This window comes from Festucalex cinctus, chromosome 15, assembly GCF_051991245.1.
Source record: "Festucalex cinctus isolate MCC-2025b chromosome 15, RoL_Fcin_1.0, whole genome shotgun sequence".
Taxonomy (NCBI): Eukaryota; Metazoa; Chordata; class Actinopteri; order Syngnathiformes; family Syngnathidae; genus Festucalex; species Festucalex cinctus.
The window spans coordinates 21,164,206-21,185,978 of record NC_135425.1 but is presented as its reverse complement, the minus strand read 5'-3'; the positions used below and the strand labels follow the sequence as shown (position 1 = coordinate 21,185,978).

Sequence of the window (21,773 nt, the reverse complement as noted above, 5' to 3'; positions counted from 1 at the left end):
GAAGTCGTTTTGCCAATTTCCTATCTATCCTAAGTGTACCAAAAGTAATGGAGAACAAGTTTAAAAACTTGGACGTTTCCCCCCCGTTCATCCCCACTCACCCAGAGGAGTGCTTATCTCCATCAAAAGTACTCATGACCTAACGGTAGTTCAAATGTTTCCATGTGCCGTCTATAACGTGCGTGTGACACGACTCGACTCAACTGGATCGTATCATCTTTCATAGTTGTTCTACGTCTCGTTTTTAGTTGTTCAAATGGAGGATTAAGCGGGTTTGTGTTCATTTATTGGCACATCAGCGTTGACAGAAGTGCTCATGAAACAGCAGCAGCTTGGCCTTTATTTATATGCACACCCCCTCCCCTTGCTTTTTATCTTTAACGTTGCACTCCCAACCACGAGACCAGTGACTCTTGACATTGTTGGAGGTACTGAACCCCACCAGTTTCCTATGTACATTCACCCGAACCCTTTTTTTTTTTTTTTTTTTTTTTTTTTAATGAAAAATACATATCGAGACTACTTCAGTCGAAGAACCCAGGTGGAAATTATGACATTTCTAACACCAGAATAAAACTGTTAATCTTGGGTATGTTTTAAAAAAAAATGTCCCTTTTAATAGAATACAAAGTGGAACAGTCAGTTGAGAAACTCTGTCCTAAGCAGGCTTTGCATAAACAAAGTACATCATTATATAACTTTAGCACATTAATACCTTGTCAAAGACTTGATATGTTACATTGGTTGTACCAGGAGGTCAAGTCTAACATTTGTAAAGCAGCTGGAATGACCTTAAAATCATTGAAGAATTTCCAGTTTGTATCAATTGCGAGACTCAACAAAAGTAGAAACTATAAGCAGTGCTTGAACTTCTCCTAAAAACGTGTGCAATTTTTGGATTATAACATTTCAGCTGAATTATCTTTGGCGCAAGTGCCGAGGCCACAACAGCAAAAAAATAACACAAAATAAAAATACTTTCGGCGTGTGCATCCTTTAAAGGGATACTTGACTCATTGAGCAATATCAGCAGTAAAAATTTTATATTTTGTCCAGAATTAATTTGATAACCACATTATTTTTTGTATACAACTAATACCTCTAAAAACAAAATTTTCCACTTGCTTGTCAACTGAAGATGACATAACCTGTGCTGAGAAAGTACAGTAGGTAACGACCAATCATGGTTCACCTGTTTTCTGGGTTTGGTCAGCAAACCGAGCCATGATTGGTCATTACCTACTTCCTCAGCACAGGTGATGTCATCTTCAGTCGTCAGCAAGTGGAAAAATTCATTCTACATGAAACAAAATGACGTTATCAAAGTCATTCTGGAAAAAAATATTAACTTTTTACTGCCGGAAATGGCTCAATGAGTCAAGTATCCCTTTAAAGCAGAAATTTACTGTCCATATGCACCCTCAGGTGACATTTTTACAGTAACATTTACTTATACAGTACAATAATATTTCCCGTCACTTCCGGCTAAAGTAGTGAAATGTAAGGACGACATGAGCGAGGTAGTGAGCTTCATTAGTTTAAAGCATCAGTTTGCCTCGTAAATACTGCAGTTAAACTCCAAAAATGGTAACACTTAATTTAGTAACAAAATGAGATGATATCGGAAGTTAAACACTACGAAGTAAATCCAACACAAATTGATTTGTGCAGGGGTTTTTTTCCCCTAGGTCCTTACTGTGCCCCCCCCCCCAAACTTAGAAATTCGGAGCGCATATTAGCAAACCGCCAGGCTTCCGGTCTGTCTCCCTCTGTCGGTCATTGCTATTTTTTGTGTTCCTATAGTTTTACAAGGCCAATAAATTCTGAAAGATTGGGAATTACTTTTAAAAATGTAGTAGGAAGAACTTTGAGAAACTGCATGAACTCCACAAACATTTTGCCAACAAGTAACCCCAAATTCCAGTGCAGTAATTTTATCCAAAATTCTGCTAAATCAAGGTCTGTGTTGGGAGCACTTTGGTCGAAACGGCGCCGCACTAAAGGGGTCGTCCAGACTCCGCCCCCCGATGGTCCAAGAGTGGAGCGGCCCCACGGCCACCGAGCCCACGGCGGCCTGCCGGCCCACCCGGGACACCACGCGGTGCACGGCCACCGGCTGCTGGGGCAGCGGCGCGGGCCGGGCCGGGAGGTGCTGACGGCCGGCCCGCGTGTGCTCCCTCCTCTTGCCAAACGGCGCCTGGAGGAAAACGTCGGGCGACGACTCGGGTGGTTCGGGGGAGACGGAGGCGCCGCTCGCCGGTGTTTTGGTTTTGAAAGGAGCCAGCAGGAAGATGTCGGGTGTGGGGGGGCTGCCAGGGGGGCCATCTTGCGAGGAGGCGGGTTTTGCTGACACGCTGCCGCTCCACTCGGATGAGGGAGTCGCACATTCGGCGGTTTTCTGCTGCGTCTCCTTGACAACCTGCACACACGCCAGCGTCCCACATTCCTGCGTGTTGCTGGACAGCGCCCCCTGCTGGTCTGCGTGTGGAAATACAGTGAGAAACAGGTGAGCGGATATAGTTGGCACCTTTTTTACTCTACTACACATCGAAGACAGATGGTTGATCATTCAAAACCAAAAACAGCAATATAAAACAAAAATGGACACAAAAAATAGGACTGTCACTTTAAGAGGCTTTTATGTTCTTACCTGATTACAAAGTATCAGCTTTCTGGGTAAAATAAATGATGATTAGTGCATTAAAGCAGCGTTTCCCAACATTTATTTGAGCCAAGGCACACATTTTTCATTTTCTGCAAATGAAGTGAGACAAGTACTTGAGACTATAAAGCAGAAAAGTTCATTTTACGAAGCAACAATTGTTTGAAGCCACCCACTTTTCAAGTGAGCAAAAGTATTAGAACGGACATTATTAAGTTAACTTTAAGTGAATAACATTTAATATTTGGTGACATAACTCTTACTTGCAATAACTGCATGAAGCCAGCGACACATCGATTTCACCAGGCTGTTATTTTCTTCATTTGAAATTCTTTTCCAGGCCTTTTACTGCAGCCTCTTTCAGTTCTTGTTTGTTTCTGGGGGTGTCACCATTCAGTCTCCTCTTCAGCAGGTATAACGCATGCTCTATTGGGTTAAGGTCCAGTGATTGACTAGCCAGTCTAAGACTTACCACTTTTAGTTTTTTTTTTAAGTTTTTTTTTTTTTGCATGGTTTAATTATATAATATATAATATAAAAACGCAAACTCATTTTGGAATTCTTGCCCGCTGCATGTAGTTATATCTTCATTTTAATGTTGTAAAACATTGGCATAAAAAAAAAAAAAAAAATGACATTGAGTGTTAATCACCATCCCGCACTCTAACGTTCACATTTGCATTTTATTTGGCCATCTCTTTCAAATGATGTCACAAAAATAGAAGGAGCACAAGAGAAGATAGCACAGCTCTGACTGAGGCGGGTTTGTGGACCATGAACACAAGCAAGGTTTGAGGGGAAAAAACATCAGCTGATATATCAAACGGGCTTTCTGCTTCAACATAGGTCGCACTGCCTGCTTGTCGCCTTGCGGGCTTTTAAGCGCCAAACTCTGGAGTTGCATAGGTTCAAACTGCAAACGACCCTTGACAAAATGGAGGCCAACTAACAAGTCTCTGCTGTTTTGATTGAACAACTTCAGGGGGGGAAAATGACATTATACTTTTTCAAATACATTTGTCAGAGAGGATTTTTTTTTAAACAGTAAAATGGTTACTCAGCAAAAACACTTTATGGACAAATGTACTGAGACATTGTGGACAATTAATTGTACACTTCCAAATTTGTGGGAACAGTTTGGCTTGATTAAACAATAGCCATAAAGAGACGAACTACAGTTTCTCCTATTTTGGACTTCAAGTCAGGAATGGTCTTACCAGTAAGCGAATACAGGCAATGGCCTCATATAAACTGATAAAGTTGTCATTGTTTAATTCTTAATTCACACACTTATAAACATCAAAATGTTTAAATCTATCATGAATGTTTCGACTGCCCTCCACCCCCCATACTCAGGCAATGGACTAGTCCCATCTTCTATCCTGTACATGTGTAGACTTGATTCAGGAAGAGGGGCAAAAATTAGCAAAATATAACTACTTAATATGCCCCTGCTTCCTGTGTAGTGTGTTGTCCCATTACTTTTGTCCATATAGTGCAACCAGTGTGGGGAAACTACAGCCATGCGTGGCCCACGAAAGAAACATTTATTTTATTTTTTTTTATAAATTACCATTAGCCCCGCCCCAAATAAAATCAGCATTTTGAAGCTTTCCCATTTTCATCCAATTTTACAGGCATGTTCCATGTCTATCATAAGGAGAGCCACTAAAACGTCTCAAAAGAGACAGGAAGTCGGCCATTTTGGGCAAATTGCTGGGCTAATACGTTGATGAAGTGAGACGAGGAAATTTGCTCAATCGATTAATCAATAGAATAATCGATAGGAAAAAAAAATCATTAGTAACAGCATTAAAAAAAAAAGTGCAATAATAGCTGCTTGAAGCTTTAATGTGTTTTCAGAATTGTCATGGCGGCCATTTGTTTCCCCACCCTTGATGTTGCTCCTTTTTCCTGGCAAACGTTTTCCTCCCCAGAGTGCATTTTGACCATCAAAGTCATCATTTTTCTCAGCTTTCCACCCGAGACAAAAGTGTGCTTTGAGGAGAGTAAGCCTCGCTATATTTGCAGCAAACAACAACACAGGTACTGGAACTCACACACAATCATACACGCACACGCACTCACACATTGGACACCAACACAAACACCCAATGACACTGCCATGCTTTTCCAAAGCAACTCCAACTGAGAAAGCAAAAGTCAACTTCACACAAAAGCACACTTTTTTTTTTTTTTTTTTCCGCCCTCCAAACGGTCTGGTCCGGCAGAGAAAATGAAACAGGACGAACACACACACACAAAAAAAGATCCTACTGGCAAGATAACGTTTTTTTTTTTGTGTTTTTTTTTGTTTTGGAATAAAAATATAGTCCTTCATATCAGTCCATGTAAACACACGAAAACGCTTTGTACAAAGGAAGAGGAGCGGAGATTCAACAGCATTCCCACAGTTAACATTTCATCAGAGAAACACAAAAACACCGCCCCCCCCCCACCCCCCCCCCCCCCCCCCCACAGACACACGCACACAGTCCACAAAGAGGAATGAAATATTCATATAATCTTTCTATATTTGATGGATATATGTCATTATAGATATTTTTAAGACTAATATTCATTTCTTACATTCATTCTCTAACACTCTATTCATATTAACATTTATGGACAGGAAACAAAGTCATATAATATCATATATGTATATATCAACAGTAAAGCTATATGACAGTGACTTCATTATGTACATGGGGAAAGGTTGACTACTGTATGTACACTAATGGGGAGGGATGTCAGAAATGTGTTGAATGACTTCAAGAAAATGGGAATGGATGAGAAGACGTGATATGACCGGATTGTCCTCATGAGCATTTGGTAGGATTTTGTACAAAAAGTCGGGCACTGCATTTCCAAACTCGAGTCCAATTCATCTGCCATTCATTTAGTTGAGATTAGATTGACGGTTATTTAACATGGAGAAGATTCATATAGCAACTCTAACCCAGTCACCACAAGGGTCAGAAAGGTCAGTGTGGAAACGTGGCAAAATTTGTCTCTTTTAATCAAATTGAATCAAATTGAAGTATACAATATGTAAAACATTAGTAGCTCAACCTAGTGGGGATATTGGTAAATTATCAACTCTTTAAAAATGCCATAAATCAGTCAAAATGGCGTTTTTATCCTATGTTGGCAGAAGGGGAATTATATACTTGATTAGAAAACATGGAAAACTTAGGACTAAAAATTAGGGGAATTATGGGAATTTTTAGAGTTTTTGTGACCAAATACAATATTTTTGCTCCAGCGTTTTTAGACTGTCCTGTAAAATGTGTCAAGTCACAAATATACAGTGCTAACCTTTTTGTACGATTTCCTATCAAATTCTCAGGAGAATGTGTGAATATCTGCTGAATATTAATCCTTGCTCTATTTATGCGCTACTGTTCTATCATTATTCATCAATTAGTGCATAAGCAGAAACATGCGTCTTCTAATTGATATGGCACACTGCTAACTGCTATTAGATGAACTGCGCTGTCATTGACAACTATCTAGCAACTATTTTTTTTATATAAATAATAATCCTAACGGCGTGTAGGGACTTTTTTTCATAGTCTTTTTTTATGCACAATTTCCACTATTACACATATCAGTGATGGCACGAGGAAAAGGTTGATTTTTTTTTCTTCACAGTAAATTTACAAATACAGAATATGTGGCTATGGCTAATTTAGAAGCAGCTTTAAGGGTAACCTCTTCAACAACCCGCAACTAATATTTCATAGGACAAAATTGCTATTTCACGAGATCTTTTGACTTATGCAAATGAATTTTAGGGCCACAATGATATGGAAATAACAAATAGTTATTAAATTATGACAAAATGTAACTATTACAAGATTAAGGTTTCAAAGAAAAGTCACCAATTAAGTAAAAAAAAAAAAAGAAAAAAGTTGAAATATTTTCAAAATAAAGACAATTTGTAGTTGAATAAAGTTGTAATGTAATAAGAATAAAAACTATTATTTTTTTTAAACTAGAATAAAATTATTCCTCATATTACCAGAAAAATGTCATAATTTGTAAATAAATGTGTTTTATTACTGGAAAAAGTCTACAAAACTAAAGTTGGAATAATAATACAACTCTTACCTCCTAATTTTATTTTACTCTTTTTCTTGTGGGCCATATTATTTCATCACACGAAACCCTGAAATTGTTTAGTTTTATTCCTTTTAGGAAAAACTGTGATGTGGTTTTCACGTTTGTGAATTGGGGAGGATACTATGACAAAAGCTCAATTACATATTGTCTCCCAAGAGTTGGTGCCGGGTTTGAGTGTTTGCTGCCATTACAAAGCTGCAGATTTAAAGCTATGAAAAGTGACATTGGAGGTGAGATTTTATTTTATTTTTTTTAGTTTGGGATGCTTGACGGACAAGCTAAGGTGCGAAACAAGTCTTGTTTGTGAAGACTTGAGCTCAAATGTTGTCTTTTGATCATAGAACACTTTTATTGCTTCTCATTTGTGGAAATAAAGTGGTTTCATATTCATTCATTCATCAGTAGGGTGAAAGGAAAACTACATTTCCCTCTCTTGTAATGGATATGTATGGCTTTTTAAAAATATGAATTTGAAGCTCTTAAAATGTGCAAATAAAACAGGGCGGAAGGGAATCTGATCAAGGCAAATGACGACAAATTCACTTGTGCACAATGAACTACGACCACTTAGCACGAGGCTTATTGTACGCGACGACAATGAGCTATTGTTTTTGCTATCCGACATTATGTAATATTCAAAGCTTAATCTTGAGAAAGAACGAAGATTGGAGATGGAGATGGAGAGGAAAAAGAGAGCAGTGAGATGGTGAAGCCAATAAAGGGGCCGGGCCGGGATGGGAAAGGATGGCGAGGGATGGCGTGCCCGCTAGAATGAAGATGGCAGCCGTGAGTGAGCTATGGCATGACTCGGACCCAGTGTTAGGGGGGCGGGGTTACGGCCTACAAGTCGATGAGCTGGTCCACCAGCAGAAGGGAGCGGGCCAAGCTGGGGAGACTGGATTCAGAGCCGCCACTGTTACTGCGCGAGTGGCCTCCTGAAACTGGCCGGAAGAGACACGGGGGGAGGGCGGGGCGGGCGGTCGGGATAGTCGAGCAAACAAGTTGGGGAGGGAAAGGCAGAGGGTGAAGGATGGAGGACGGAGGAGAGGGAAAGAGAAAAAGCAGAATTGAACTTTTTACAGCCCTGATGCTATTTTACGATTACTGTATGTGAAAAGTAAATCAGCGGTTCCTGTGATCCTTCCAAATTGCGGTATTTGGTTCGACGACTCTTTGTAGAAACCTACCTTGGGAGTTCTTTCGTCCGGTCACGGGGATGGGATCAAACTCGTCCTCTGTGGCCGCCTCAGCGCTGCTTTGCTGGGGTTCAAAATCTGAGATGAGGAGGGACGAATCTGCAGAAAACGTGGAAAAAAAAAAAAGTGATCACGTTAGGGTGTCAAAGGCCACTTTTACATGGAAAAACTGAAGGAACAGAAGAATCACTGCTCCAATGATAATGCCAAAAAGTAGGCATTTATCCTCGCATAAAAAAGTAGCTTGCATTCAATAATGTATTTTCCATTAATGACGGGTGTTTATAGCTATTTGCGCTTCCAACAGCAATTAGCACCTCTCCTTCCCCGGTGCACACCACAATCTCAAATTAGCAGCGACTGCAGGAAGGAGCACACAAAGGCGGCTTGATGAGTCGTCACCATGCCACAGCGCCTCCAGCACATTGATTTAGCATCACGCAGCAGGTGGCCAGACAGACACGTCTGCTCTGATTCACAGTCGCCTCAGACAGCGACGGTCAAACGCTTTCGTTCAGCGGCCCCACGACTAAAGGGCAGCTGCGCTTGTGCCACTCGGATGATTCCGATTCTTCTCCAAATTGGCGTGACACACGCCACATTTCAAAGTTAATAATGATGACATTTTAGCTGCATTTACACCGCAGGTCCAACTGCCCTATTTTCATGCAGCGTTTAAGTGAGTCATAAATAAGGCTGTCTTTTTGAAACCAATATAGGAACTCGACAAGCATCAACACTGTGGAGTAAACACAACAAATAATTTCTTGACAATAATATGTTATATGTGACCTCAGTAGTCTAAACATGACATTCCGATTAATATTACATTTGTGGAATATGAGTTATGCAGCAAAATCCAGCCATTTTTATCCATCTCAGACGACATCACAGTTGCTCAGGGCTTAGGCAACGACTAAATTATACCCGTTGGAGTTTCCACTGTATAATGATTAGTCATCTGTGTATCCTATTCTCAAAGCAGGAATCTCTTGAGTACCCCACTAGGGGAATTTTACACGCCTACCTGATGTTTTGGGCTGTGCAGAGTCTCCAGACAGCAGACCAAACTCGTCCAAAGCAGACGTAGCGGAGGCGGACGACACCGAGGAGGCGGCGCTGCTTGCGGCCGCCTGAGGTGCGGACGGACCGGAGATTAGAGAACAGCCCAGCAGAGAGGCGTCTGCAGTGATGTGATCTGAGTGAAGGCAGAACCAGACACGACAGTTTGGTGTTTTTGCCAAAGAGTTTCTTAATTCTGACTGGATGGATTGAATAAAGGTACCCTTAAACTAAAAAGGTTACCTTTCGCAGAGTCCGCCACAGAACCACCAAAAGGATCAGACAAGGACAGCAGGTCGGGAAGCATGAGTGAGGATACGTCTGGAGATTTGAGTCCTTCAATAAGCTTCTCTGTGGAATGACAAGAAATTCAAGAGGAAACATTTAACATACTGGACCAATCCAATACTTCGGCAATGCATTACGAAGACAAAAAGAAAGTGCCTCCAAATTGTCTCAATTCTTTTACTTGAATAAAAGTATGCTAGTGTGACACTTATGTTTATGCATCAGTGGTTCAAGCCAAGTAATAAACAAAAAAAAAAAATCACTTTATAGCAGATGAGTGGTGAAACAAATTGATAATGCAAACATATTACATTTAAATATCTTGTCTTAAAAAACTTAAAAGTAAGGATCAGAAATTCTACTTATTATTATTGCAATAATAATATAAAGATCTTGATTCACACAGTGCAAGATTTCCAAAGTAAAACTTGAGTGCTTAACTGTACTTGTAAAAGGTAGCCTCATATATTTTCACACAATACCGATCATCTGAGAATTATGGGATAAGCCACTATTTCCGATCACATGAATAGATTGGGACAACTCTAGTAATTATTATAGTTTGCACTGCATCATAAGAGGCTTTCTGAAAACATTTCACCTCTAATAACTCTGAATAATGTTACAATATTAATAAGAAAAGTGCATTTAAGAATAAAAGCACATTTACCAGGTGCATTGGACAGTTCAAGGGTATGGAATGGATCTGGGACGATCAACAGTGGCGCTCCTGAATCAGTGTCAACGATGGTTGACGGTCGTTCAGCTAAGACACAGAAACAATGTCAGACCGGAAAGATTTATTTTACAAATATAAAACAAATACCTAAATTGGAGCCAAATGTAATTTTATGGATGGATTTGTATGCGTTTGTGAAACGGGTACCTTGCGAGTTTTGCTCCGCATTTTCCCCATCTAAGGTCTGCAAGCCTGGTATCAGCTCTCCACATGGCGTTTCACACTCTGAGGGCGGGTCTACAAACCACAGCCATCCACAATTTCATGCTTCAAGAAAGCCACGTTAAAGTCAGCAGACATGCCTTACCGGAAGGCTTTGCATCCTTAGGTTTGACTTCCTCGGCGGTGAAGCCGGAGAAGCTGTCATTGTCGTCGAACGGGTTCCATGTGGGCGGCGCAGTGGTGTCGACGCTGGAGGCGGGGACTTTGTTTTGGTCCTGGACGAGATCGCCATGAGGCTTGATAGAGCCAACTTGAGGTCTAGAGGCAGAACACAAAACATCTGGTTGAAACAAGGGACTGAGAGAATTTGATCTCATTCTATTTTCAGGATTTTAAATGATAGTAACTTACTGGATGATGTTTTCCTCTGCCGCCTGTGAGGAGTCTTCATTGCCTCCGTTGGTGGTGCTCACTGTGACGTCACTGGGGACACGTTTGTGGCTTTGCACCTCCGTTGTCTTTGGGGAAGCAGGAGGAGTCTGAGTTGAGGGAGACATGGACTCGTAAGCACTCATCCACATGCAAGGAGCCCTTGGTTTACGTTTAAATGTACTTTTACTGATTTTGCGTCTTTAAAGGCTGTGTCTGCAAGGCAGGTGAAAACCTACACAGCTGTGCTGTTGCATTTATTGTGGTGAGGAGAGGACATAAGCAAAATGGATATTTTTTTTCCTTCTTAAGGAAAAAAATATATATATATTTTCCACTAGTGTAATCATTTTTTAAATACCAGAAACAAAAAATGTTGTGATATATTGTCTGATTTATTTGCAATTTTTTTTAGTGACCGTTTGTAGTATTCAGTGCCATCTAGTGGTGAACTAATGATTCATTAATTTTAGAAAAAAACACTATAAATGTATTAATATGCAAAATCTAGTGGTGAACTAATAATTCATTCATTTTAGTAAACCCACTATAAATTTAATATGCAAAAAAAATATCACATCAACATACATCTATTTATTTATTCTTTTAGATATAATCGGAGGTCTAGTAATATCTAATTATATTAGGTCGCTTATCACTGGGTCCATTGATCCAGGCTCCCGCCACTCGTCTCCCTCTGCTAGCAGCTCGTTAGCCGCTGCAGCTAGTTCTTGCAAGCTACTCTTGCTAGCTCGTGGTCGCACACTTGCTCACCCCGAATAATAGTTGATAGTAATTGGTGGTAGGCGTGAGAAGTGTGGTCTTTCTGAGGCACCGTAGTGCACGTTCTTTACAATTGTTTCATTCTATTAATTCACCACTCGATTGCACTAAATCCTACAAATCGTTCCTTTTAAAGAGCATTTTTTCCCCTTTCTTGGTCTTTGCATAGCTTCCCATTTTTCTTAACCTGTTTTTTCTTCTCATTGTGCCCACAGAATTGACACTTTAGAATATCTCCAGTATTGTTTTACTTCTGGTTATATTCCAATTGCAGAAGAATCTTGGTAGACTATGTGCAACATGCTCAGCAACAAGTGCGAGCAATCTGTTCAGAGTGAACACACATTTTAGCGCCGCTCTTCAGTATCTTAGTAAATCAGGCTCGAAGTACTCTTGTAAAAAAAGACAACTTATAGTTGAATATATTGCTTACCGTCTCAGCTGCTTTTTCCCTGACTTCCGTGATGGCCGACTGAGCCTGGATGACCGGCGGCTGATTCGTTTGCTGCAGCTGCCCGTCCGCTGGTTGACCGGCGACTGATTTGTTAGGCGGCGGCTGAGCTGCAGGCGTCTGAGCCTGGACGGGCGGCTTGCGTCGGGCGGGACGCTGAGGCGCGGCCGGGCTGGACGGGGATGGCGCCGCCTGCTGTGAAGTGGTGCCGGCCGCGGGCGGAGGCGGCGCCGTTTGCTGGGCTGCGGACGGCTGTGCTTGGGCTTGCGGTTGGATATCTGCCTTGGAAACAGGTGCCACTATGGCAGCGGCGGTTGTAACTTCTGCAGCTGGAGCTGGCTGCACAGCACAAAGGCAAAGTGCTTACGTGAATGACCACTGAAAAACCTAACCCAAGTCCCCCCCCCCCATCTGTATGCACCTGCTTCTGTGCTACTGCAGCCGGACTGGAGTTGTTTTGTGACTGGATGAGAGGCAAAGCACCCTGTGCCTTCTGTGACTGCAGGGCCGCAGCTGGCTGCGAGAGGTCCAAGCTTACTCCTGTGGGAGAATGTACACAGCATTTGTATGTTGGCAAAAGAACAAGAAAAAAAAAGTATGTTTCTGACACGTCATTCACCACTGTAAAAAAAAACAGAAGGAGAATAGTAGTCTGCAACTGCAACTAAATTAGCAGATTATAGGCTAGAGGCATTGCAGGATGGGGACACCTCCTTATTCCAGCACTCAGCGACAATTCGGAGTGGGGAGAGAAGAAAAAAAATCAATAAAAATAAAATAATAATAATAAAGAGGCGTGCCACTTACCAACAGGCTGAGCTGCCCCACCGGGGAGATTAGCCCGCTTGCGAGGGGTAAGGGCAGCGGGCTGAATGGGAAGGATGCCGGCAGCGGTCTGAGTATGAGCCGCTTTGGGCCTCTGGCGAGGGGTGATGGAAGTTTCGGTGGTTGGGATCGGGTCTGTCAGTCTGGTGACAAAGATGGTTGTTAGCTTACTTGTATGTCATGACAGAGATTATTCATTTGGTGCCCAACACAAATATTAGCACAGTTTAAATGGTAATCCAAGGAGGTGAGACTTACCTGGGCTTGGTCTGACTCTTCTTGGCTGCAGCAGCTTCGCTCGCTTTGATTGGCTCAGGAAGTTTGGAAGGAATTGAAGAATTCTTGATGCAGAGGGGGGAGGGAGAAGGAAATCTTACTCTACTTTAGCAGCAAAGCAGGACCCAAAAAAAAAAAAAAAGCAATGCAGCCAGTTGACGGCTTACTCAGGGTGCAAATGTTATGTGGATTGATTGATGCCTTTTCTTAATGTATCTGAATTGTCTGCTTTAGTAGGTCACGCTCAGTAAAAAGCATGTGAATAAAATCAATCATGAAATGAAAAGCAAAATCCTATCAGACCTTCACATTCTGAACGGGACAAGTCCGCTGTGCCAGTTTAAAGGCAAAGTGGGACACCTGGTAGATATCTGGCCTTTTGTCTGGGTCAGGCTCCAGCATGTAGCCTGCAAAAACACGACACACAGGAGTGTCAGACTGAAAAAAATAATAATAAAAAATAAATATCAGAGCTACTGAGTCATGCATGCTTTTGTGAGAGCACACATTGCAAAACAGTTTAATAATAAAAGTGTTAAGAGGAACTAACGAATGAGGCAGTGGAGATCATAAGAGTAGCGGGAGTTGTCTGGAATGGTGAAACTGCCATCGCAAATGGCCACCTGGCTTTCACCAAAGGGCAGAGTGAAGAAGCACAACTTGTAGAGCAAACAGCCCAGCGCCTGGAGAAGAACACCACATGCATTTCCCCGTCACAGCAAAAAACACCAAACCCAGATGAGAGGAGCGATCAAAACACCATCGTAACACACCCTATCATAACAAGAATCTGTTAGCTTGTTAAATATATCCAATGGGTGTTATCTATCACACTCATTTAAACTCAATGCAAGATCTGTATTAGTTGCACATCAATACATTCATTAATGTTGACAGAAATGCTGGCTGCCATGTTTAATTTTACAATGGCAGAGCGGAAAAGAGAACGCCTCTGTGTTTAATAAGTGAAGCTATTCGAGAACACGCCCTTGGGTGTCCAGAAGGGGGAGAAATTCCAGGTCCAATTGCATAGATGTCTAAAAATAGATTATACAGTGGCTGCTTTCAATGCATGGCTCCCTTATGATTGACACAATGCAACCAGGGCAATCTTTCATAGAGGAAGTGAAGCAACTAAGCATCCCTGAATCTTAAGTGGTGTACACACAAACAGATAATCAAACATAATTTCATTATTTTTTCCCCCTCTTGTCCGATCAGTCAGCAAAAGTAAAGTACGATTGTTGGATGTCGCTAAAACATTATTCTGCACTGATTATTATGTGTCTGGTATGTTAAATATTTGATATTTTTCCCAGCACAGCCCGTTAATCGGAAATGTTAAACCTGTTCAATGTCAGACTGCAAATGTTTGTGCATGTGGTTAACACATCTTGGCTTAGCTACGGGCTTCCCGATGTAAGGTGAAAAAGAACGATAGCCAATTGGAAAGTGAAAATTGGTGTGCATGTGTAGCAAGTTTCAGATTTGACTTCTCTTTTCAAAATTATCATCACTTGTCACAACAATCTTTGCTATCTTTACCTACCCAGATATCTGCTTTGGTGGTGATGATCTTGTTGTTGTAGAGATTCACCATCTCAGGTGCACGATATGACAAAGTGGTGTACCTGAGGGAAAATAGAAAAAAATTCAGTGATCATAACAGGACATAAAATAGTGGTTCTATGTCACATTTAAGTCCAATTTCGTGACCAAAAAAATAATAAGTAACACACTCACTTTTTAATCTCTTCCTCTACAGCTGCCACACCTTCGGTCTGTGGACTCAGGGACTTGTTGGTGGCGCTGCCGAAGTCACAGAGCACGTAATGACCTTTGTCGTGCAGGAGGATGTTCTCAACCTATACACATAAGAGATGAGATTTGACACAACTAAACAACTAAAAGATGTAGCCATGTTTCTATTAGTTTAATATTTTTTTTTACCACTTATGTTGACAAGAGTATGAAAACATAGAAAAGAAATGTTATTTATTGACATTTGTTAATGTCACACTTAGATATAAAATTTGTGATTAATTGTGAGTTAAAGGGATACATTTTTGGCAGTCAAACATTAATATTTTGCCTATAATAAAGTTGATATTTTCATTATTTTTCATGTACAATTAGTAGCTTTAAAAACACATTTTACAACTTGCTGTTAACTGAAAATGACATCACAAGGGCTCAGGTAACCAATCACAGCTCAGCTTGTGAATGTCACATAACCAAACCTAGAAAACAGGTGAGCTGTGATTGGTTACCTGAGCCCTTGCGATGTCATTTTCAGTCGACAGAAAGTTGCAAAATGTGTTTTTAAGGGTACCAATTGTATGTGAAAAATAATGAAAGTATCATATTAATTATAAGACAAAATATTAACTTTTATTGCTATAATGGGCTAAATAAGTGAAGTATCCCTTTAATTATTGAAGTAATGCGATTAATTATGATTAAAAATTTTTAATCGCCTGACGCCCCTATTTAGAACACATGGTGACAACTAGATTCAAGTCGGTCTTTGCGACACATTCTTGGTGTTATCATAGGAATTTAAAAATGGAAAAGTGCAGGAAAAGCTAGCAGGTTTTAACATTTTACGACCATTTTCTTCTGAATGTCACCTTGAGGTCTCTGTGGACGATAGGTGTCTTGCGCTGGTGCAGTCTGGACACGGCGTCACAGGTGTCGCAGAAGATCTGAAGCACCTCCGCCTCTGTGAAGCCCGTCTGCAGCCTTTGATTCATCAAATTAACAACCTGGCCACCTGCAAAATAATCACATGCAGGATGCAACAGCATATATATCAGAAAAAGATGAATCTCCACGGCGATTTAAAAGCGTGTTCATGTGGGTCATGCTGATAAAAATATCCTCTTCACGCTGCATTAGGCTCCCCCGGCACCTTCAGACAAAACAGTTGTATCACAGAAAACGACTGCAGAAATGCATGGTTGTGGACAAATTCTGGATTCTTTCATTCATTCAAGTGGATGAAAGCACAGTAGGTACTCATAGTAGTACAGTCAGTGTTCTCTCATGTAAAGTAGAGGGTGACTTTTTTATTTTATTTATTTATTTATTTATTTATTTATTTATTTTTAAAGACATGAGGCTCAACAAGTAGCCAAGCTCTAGTTCGGCCTTTTGTCGTCATAGTAACAACAGTCAGACAATGTACTGGCCTAGCAGCAGAGGGAGCTGCTAATGCTTTTTAATGCCATTTTTAATGCAAATGAAAACTAATTTAATGCCCACATGTATTACATACACTGTTTATATATTAGGGATGTCAGCCAATTACAATTTCTAATCCCAATTAATTGTACAATAGCCATACAGCAGTTTACTTGTGATTAACCTTAAATGAATCACGTTATATCTACATTAAATATACAATACTTATTTCAAATGTTACCATAATCTTGGTAATTGACAGTGAAAAGTGAAAACAAAAATGTTACCAAATACAAATAGTTTATTTTAGTTAGTTGATACAGTAATTTTATAATAAAGTAATTAATGAAGTTACAGTTATTGTTGTTGTTAAATGGAGTGTGAAACATTGAGTCATAGATTTGTGTTGAGGTAATTTTATGCCACTAGTTGGCATTAGTGTTTTATGTTGGATGTTGGTGACAGGAACAGTACATTTTTCTTTTCAAATTCAGAGTAATTGGTATTGGTATCAGCTCGCAGACTCCAGGCCATTTTGTTCATTGTAAATTACAACTAGTCACCAGTTCCCACAATAGATATATTTTTCATCACATTCCTTATTGCTAAATGGTGTTCTAGTGACTCCTTTGCACAATGTCATATGTAAATAAACAATTTCATTAATTCATTTTTAATGACTCTCGACAGTGTATTATTTATTGTTTATTCTTAATGCCATTTAAGGGCATCATTTTAGCGAATTCCATTCAATGATATTTGATGTTTTTTAATCACCCACAGTTCCTTCTTGTTTGAAAGTCATTTGAAATATGTCAGGACTCACAAAACTAAAATTCTCCAAATGGAAGCAGTTAAACTATTACAACCACACCCTTTTCCTTGAGAACACTCACCCTTGCAGTAGTCCATCAGTATAAACACCTCCCACACGTCCCTTGACCCCATGGCTGTGATGCTGGAGTCCAGATAACCCACAATATTCTTGTGGCCCACGAGGTCTTTCTGCAGCACAGCAAAAAGACGAGACAAAAAAAAAGAGAGCATCATAACACCACAGAAAGTTCGTGCGAGACATGCCAATTGTGAAACTGGCCAACAAGAATGTTTGGAAGCGAGGCACGAGGGTGGACTTCAAGGCTATTTACAGAATGCTTACAGAGTTGTTTACAAGTACTTTATTGTAAAATGCAGCTAACGCAGTCTATACTGTATGCATAAGATAAATGCCTCTCCCCAATAAACATGATCCCATCTATTAGATGCCCAGTTTTCTCGGCAGCCATGTAAATAAACACCACATTAGGAAAAGTTGTCGCTTTTTTTTTTTTTTTGCATGGGTTCCATGCAAAAACAAAGCAGATACGTATGAGCGACGTCAGGCTGGCATTTCATTTTCATCCACTCACCATTATTTGAATCTCGCACTTGCACACCTGCAGGTCGTACTCATTGTTGACGTACATCCTCTTCAGGGCGCAGCGCACGCCCTGGTTTGTTTTCACAAGGAACACGATTGCAAAGCCGCCTGTTAAGACAATAACAATGGCTGTTCATTTCGATGCGTGTCAACTGTGCGCTCTATTTATCAGATCATACAAACCGCGTTAAAATACACCAAATGAAATGGTCAGGACAAATAACAAATGGTTGAGGCTCTTACAGTGGTATGCATTAGTCATGTCTTAGCTGCAGGGTTGATATATTACGAGGCCTGCATGGCGGCCTTACCATCTGCTGCAGCTCAGACCACAAATTCACTTTGCACCATTCGGTCCGGATCACTCGTCTTCGATTTCAGGCTGATGTTACGTGCTCACCTTGGCATGCAACGCTGAATTATACGACAGTGTGGTGCAGTAAAACTGCATGAGATACCCATGGAGACAAATGTACAGCAAATTTAGCCACAACATTAGGTACCCCTGCACTACCAAGAGAGAACCAATTGGAGGGATGTATTGAAGTTTTACATGGCTGTAACCCTACGCCTTCGGCTCGCAACAGTATAATAGCCATGTATCACATTATGACAAATGGAACACTCAAACACATAATTTCCTGTAATTCGATTCATAGGACACATTACCTGGCAGTTCGATCAATCGCTCAATGCATTGCAAGTGAATGAACGTAGGGCTAAAAATAAGTGCAATCAATTTCTGCACACAAAGCACGAGGAATAAGTATAACAAAGATTCTCAGTGTGGTCCAGGTACCACTAGTGGTATGTGGTCTCCCTCTAGTGGTAGCCTAATAGCAGTTCAGTTGTGTTTAACTTGAGTTCACTAGTAAATATAAAAATAATGTATTTTAATGTTGGTAATGAAGGTTGTATTTCAAAACTGTGTGTGTTGTGAAACTTGTATGAGAAGCCTTGGATGGGTTCCAGCACAAGAGCATTTGTCAAATATGACTTTATTGACAGTCCAATAATCTTTTAAAATGATTTTAATTATCTCATTTATACAGTACTGTAGTGAAAATGCCTATCAGTATTCAAACTGTAAACAACCACAATTACAGAGTATTGTCTTCACATTACCAATCAAAACCAGCATTGTTAATAGTTATAATTTTCATACAGCTCTCATATTGGCTCTCCCTACCTTTATGAGTGAACAGGGAGCACAATTTACATGGAAAATAGATGCTTATTCCATCTTTAATCTCATGAGCAGGCAAAGGAGATTTTATGTTGTCTTATCCTCCCACCTCAGCCGCACAAAACGAAATTATCTCGCTAGTCAGTTTTTAATTGAGTTTCTTTCTCGCAATCGATGATGGAGCTCGCTTCTTGGGTCATTTGCCTCAAAAGGGAGACTGTCGGAAGTCAGTTTTGTGGCAACGGATCGAATATAGCGAGGGTGGGGAAGCTACAGTTCCCTTCAAAACATTTGCTGCAGCCCATGGTGCAATTTCTAAAAAATCTCAGAGGAATAATTGTTCAACACGGTGAGGTAATAGTTTGCACTTCTGGGTATGAATCTAGGCTTGTGGTCGAGTTTGCATGCTGGTAGCTTGTGCAGGGTATATAGAGTATACCCCAAAGTCAGCTGGGATAGACAGTCAATCGCAGGGCACGACAAACAACCATCCACATCCACATTTACTGCACATCTGGGGACACGTGGGAGGAAGCCGGGACACATGTCAGAAAGCACAAGGGGAACTCCACACAGAGGTGGTTCCAATGTAGATTCCAACCCAGATCTCTTGACTGTGAGTCACATATGCTAACCCCTACTCCACCCTACCCAGGACAACCATCAACATACAAATCTTTTAAGATAAGTGTGTCGTTTTTAACCATTACCTGAGCTACACCCGCAACTTACTGGATCTCAAACAGTTTGGTTTGATTGACATGGTCAGAAATGCATTAATTCAAACCCAGAAACTCAGAGCAGATGCAGATGAGGCAACCACTAGGCTAGGGGTTTTGGACTATTCCAAAATTATTTTATCATAAGTTTCTGCCTTTCTTTGTTTGTGGAAATTTTAGGTTACTTTTTGAACATTTTCTTTTCTGCCTTTTGTTATTCCACTCACTTTTTTTTTTTTTTTTTCAATTTCATGGTCATTTTATGATAATATCTTCTTTTCCTCTTCCTTTTTGGACATTTTATAGTCTATTTTTGGACATTTCTAGATAATTTATAAAATAATTAGACTGACATTTTTTTTTTATATTTAATTATTCGTTTTTATATAAATCGTTAATTCATTTGGACTTTTGAAGAACATTTTATCTAAAAAAAAACAAAAAAAAACAAATAAATATGTTAAAATAATAACAATTTCTACTAATTTCTTTCTTTTTTTTAAGAGCTCCACAGGAGAGGTACTAAAGAGCCATATGTGGCTCCATAACCACAGGTTACAGAGCCCTACACTAAAATGCCCATCAAATTGTACAGGTGTACTTAAATGCTGTATCTTGTGAGTGATGTTCTATGTTAGCTGGGTAATGTCCTTCGAATACTACAACTGATACCAAATGAATGGCTGCAAAGAGATGGAAAAAAAATCCTCTCTATCCACCTGTTGCCATTGAATAGAACTATTTCTTTTCAACGACTGTAAACAGACCAACATTTCAAACCATATAAATTTGTGCATAAATCGCAACAAGATCATCATTGTATCCGTTACAGGGGCAGACCTTCCATTGCCTGGGGCCCTCATATCTCATATAAAATGATTTTCTTTCACTTAAAGCAATTGTTTTAGTCTAAAGTCACATGCTTAAAACACACCAAAATGGTTTATCTATAATGATTGAGCCTCCCACTTCTGAGCAAAATAGAGTGTTATCAGATGGGAGCAGAAAAGCTGATAAGGAAACTTTTTTTTGTTTGTTTGTTTAATTAAAACTACAAAGGGATGGGCGAGTATCGAGACTGATATATTTCCATTTTTTCAGACAGTACACTGATGTGCATGGTGAATTTTGTAAGGCAAATTGTGTGCTACGGCTCAGTGAAGGTTGGTAAACACAGCGACAACACGCTAAACAGTAACAACAAATGCCCCCGTTCACCTTCGGCTATGATCTCCTCCACGGTGACTTGGTGGCGGCCCACAGAGAAGGCTCGCCCGATGAAGTTCCCCCCGGCATGGCTGGACCCGGAGCTGCTGCCACCTCCTCCGGAACCCGGTCCGGAGCTGACCAACTCCCGACGGGAATCGAAGAACTTCCTCATAGCGTCAAAAACGACAGGATACCGGACTGGTGACTTAATAGGGATGCTTTGTCGCTGCTTCTATTTGCAGCATCCAAACACGGAAATCAGTGACGCCTAAACATAAATGTTGGTGGCAAAATGAAAAACGGCACGCCGAACACGGTTGCGCCTAGCTGTTATGTAAGTGAATTACACACCAGCGGGGAGGCTATAGTAGCATCCTCCGGGTAATGTACACGAATTCCCCTTATGCGGCTATTTAGCTCGTTTTATCCGACAAAAACATCGGTGTTCTCTTCCATCTCTCGTTGCAGCTAGCTAGATGCTAGCTCCTCGCGCGCTATGACATTTCGCGTTTAAGGTTATCCGCGTTATCCTTTGACGTTGAGGGGCTTTGAGTGCGATGAAAAACAGACTCGCTCCACCAATATTCCCATCCTCAGTTGAGCCGTGCGACCGTTAGGTGGCACGTAGCAGCACGGGTAGCCATTTAATCACATCAGCTGACGACAAAACTGATTCTTGTTACTTCGATAATCCTGTATAACGCGCGAGACAGCCTCCCGTCGACCACACTGTTAGGAATAAAGCTGAAAACGTGACACGTCCCTAAAAACGGGTTGTTGTTTTTTTTTGTCAGCCTTCTGCTCCAATCTCTGCAACCACAGCGTTCTCTGGCTGCCAAAGATATCGCAACATCCCTCGCTGTTGCCGTTCACGGCGAGCACGGGATTGTGGGTAATGTAGTGCAGCGAACGCAGCTGCAGACTCTCCTCCCTCATCGAGTATGTGGTCATATGCGGCGTTCATGACGGATGGGTAAGACCAAAAAGTACCAATGATCATTGATTTCTCCCTCGTTCTCCATGTTTAATTACTTGCTTAATTACAGATATATGTTAAG

General features: G+C 40.7%; 1 protein-coding gene across 2 annotated transcripts; it reads right to left on the bottom strand.

Annotated features, from left to right (window-relative positions):
- Window positions 1–322: 322 nt before the first annotated feature.
- Window positions 323–21,621, bottom strand: LOC144002006 (AP2-associated protein kinase 1-like). 2 transcript variants are annotated; one of them, XM_077496784.1, is made up of 21 exons: window positions 21,067–21,621; window positions 20,725–20,983; window positions 17,591–17,709; window positions 17,078–17,186; window positions 15,629–15,771; window positions 14,742–14,863; window positions 14,548–14,629; window positions 13,549–13,681; window positions 13,302–13,405; window positions 12,981–13,063; window positions 12,705–12,865; window positions 12,319–12,437; window positions 11,880–12,236; window positions 10,646–10,773; window positions 10,380–10,552; window positions 10,220–10,309; window positions 10,004–10,099; window positions 9,289–9,396; window positions 9,011–9,181; window positions 7,975–8,082; window positions 323–2,478 (listed from the first exon to the last, which is right to left on the bottom strand). In XM_077496784.1, the coding sequence occupies exons 2-21, from the start codon at window positions 20,885–20,887 to the stop codon at window positions 1,955–1,957; spliced, it is 3,093 nt and encodes a 1,030-aa protein (XP_077352910.1). In that variant the 5' UTR covers window positions 20,888–20,983; window positions 21,067–21,621; the 3' UTR covers window positions 323–1,954. The 2 variants fall into 2 exon arrangements, with proteins under 2 accessions (XP_077352910.1, XP_077352911.1); XM_077496785.1 differs by lacking the exon at window positions 323–2,478 and adding an exon at window positions 5,125–7,728 and having other exon boundaries at window positions 20,725–21,618.
- Between the last annotated feature and the right edge of the window lie 152 nt (window positions 21,622–21,773).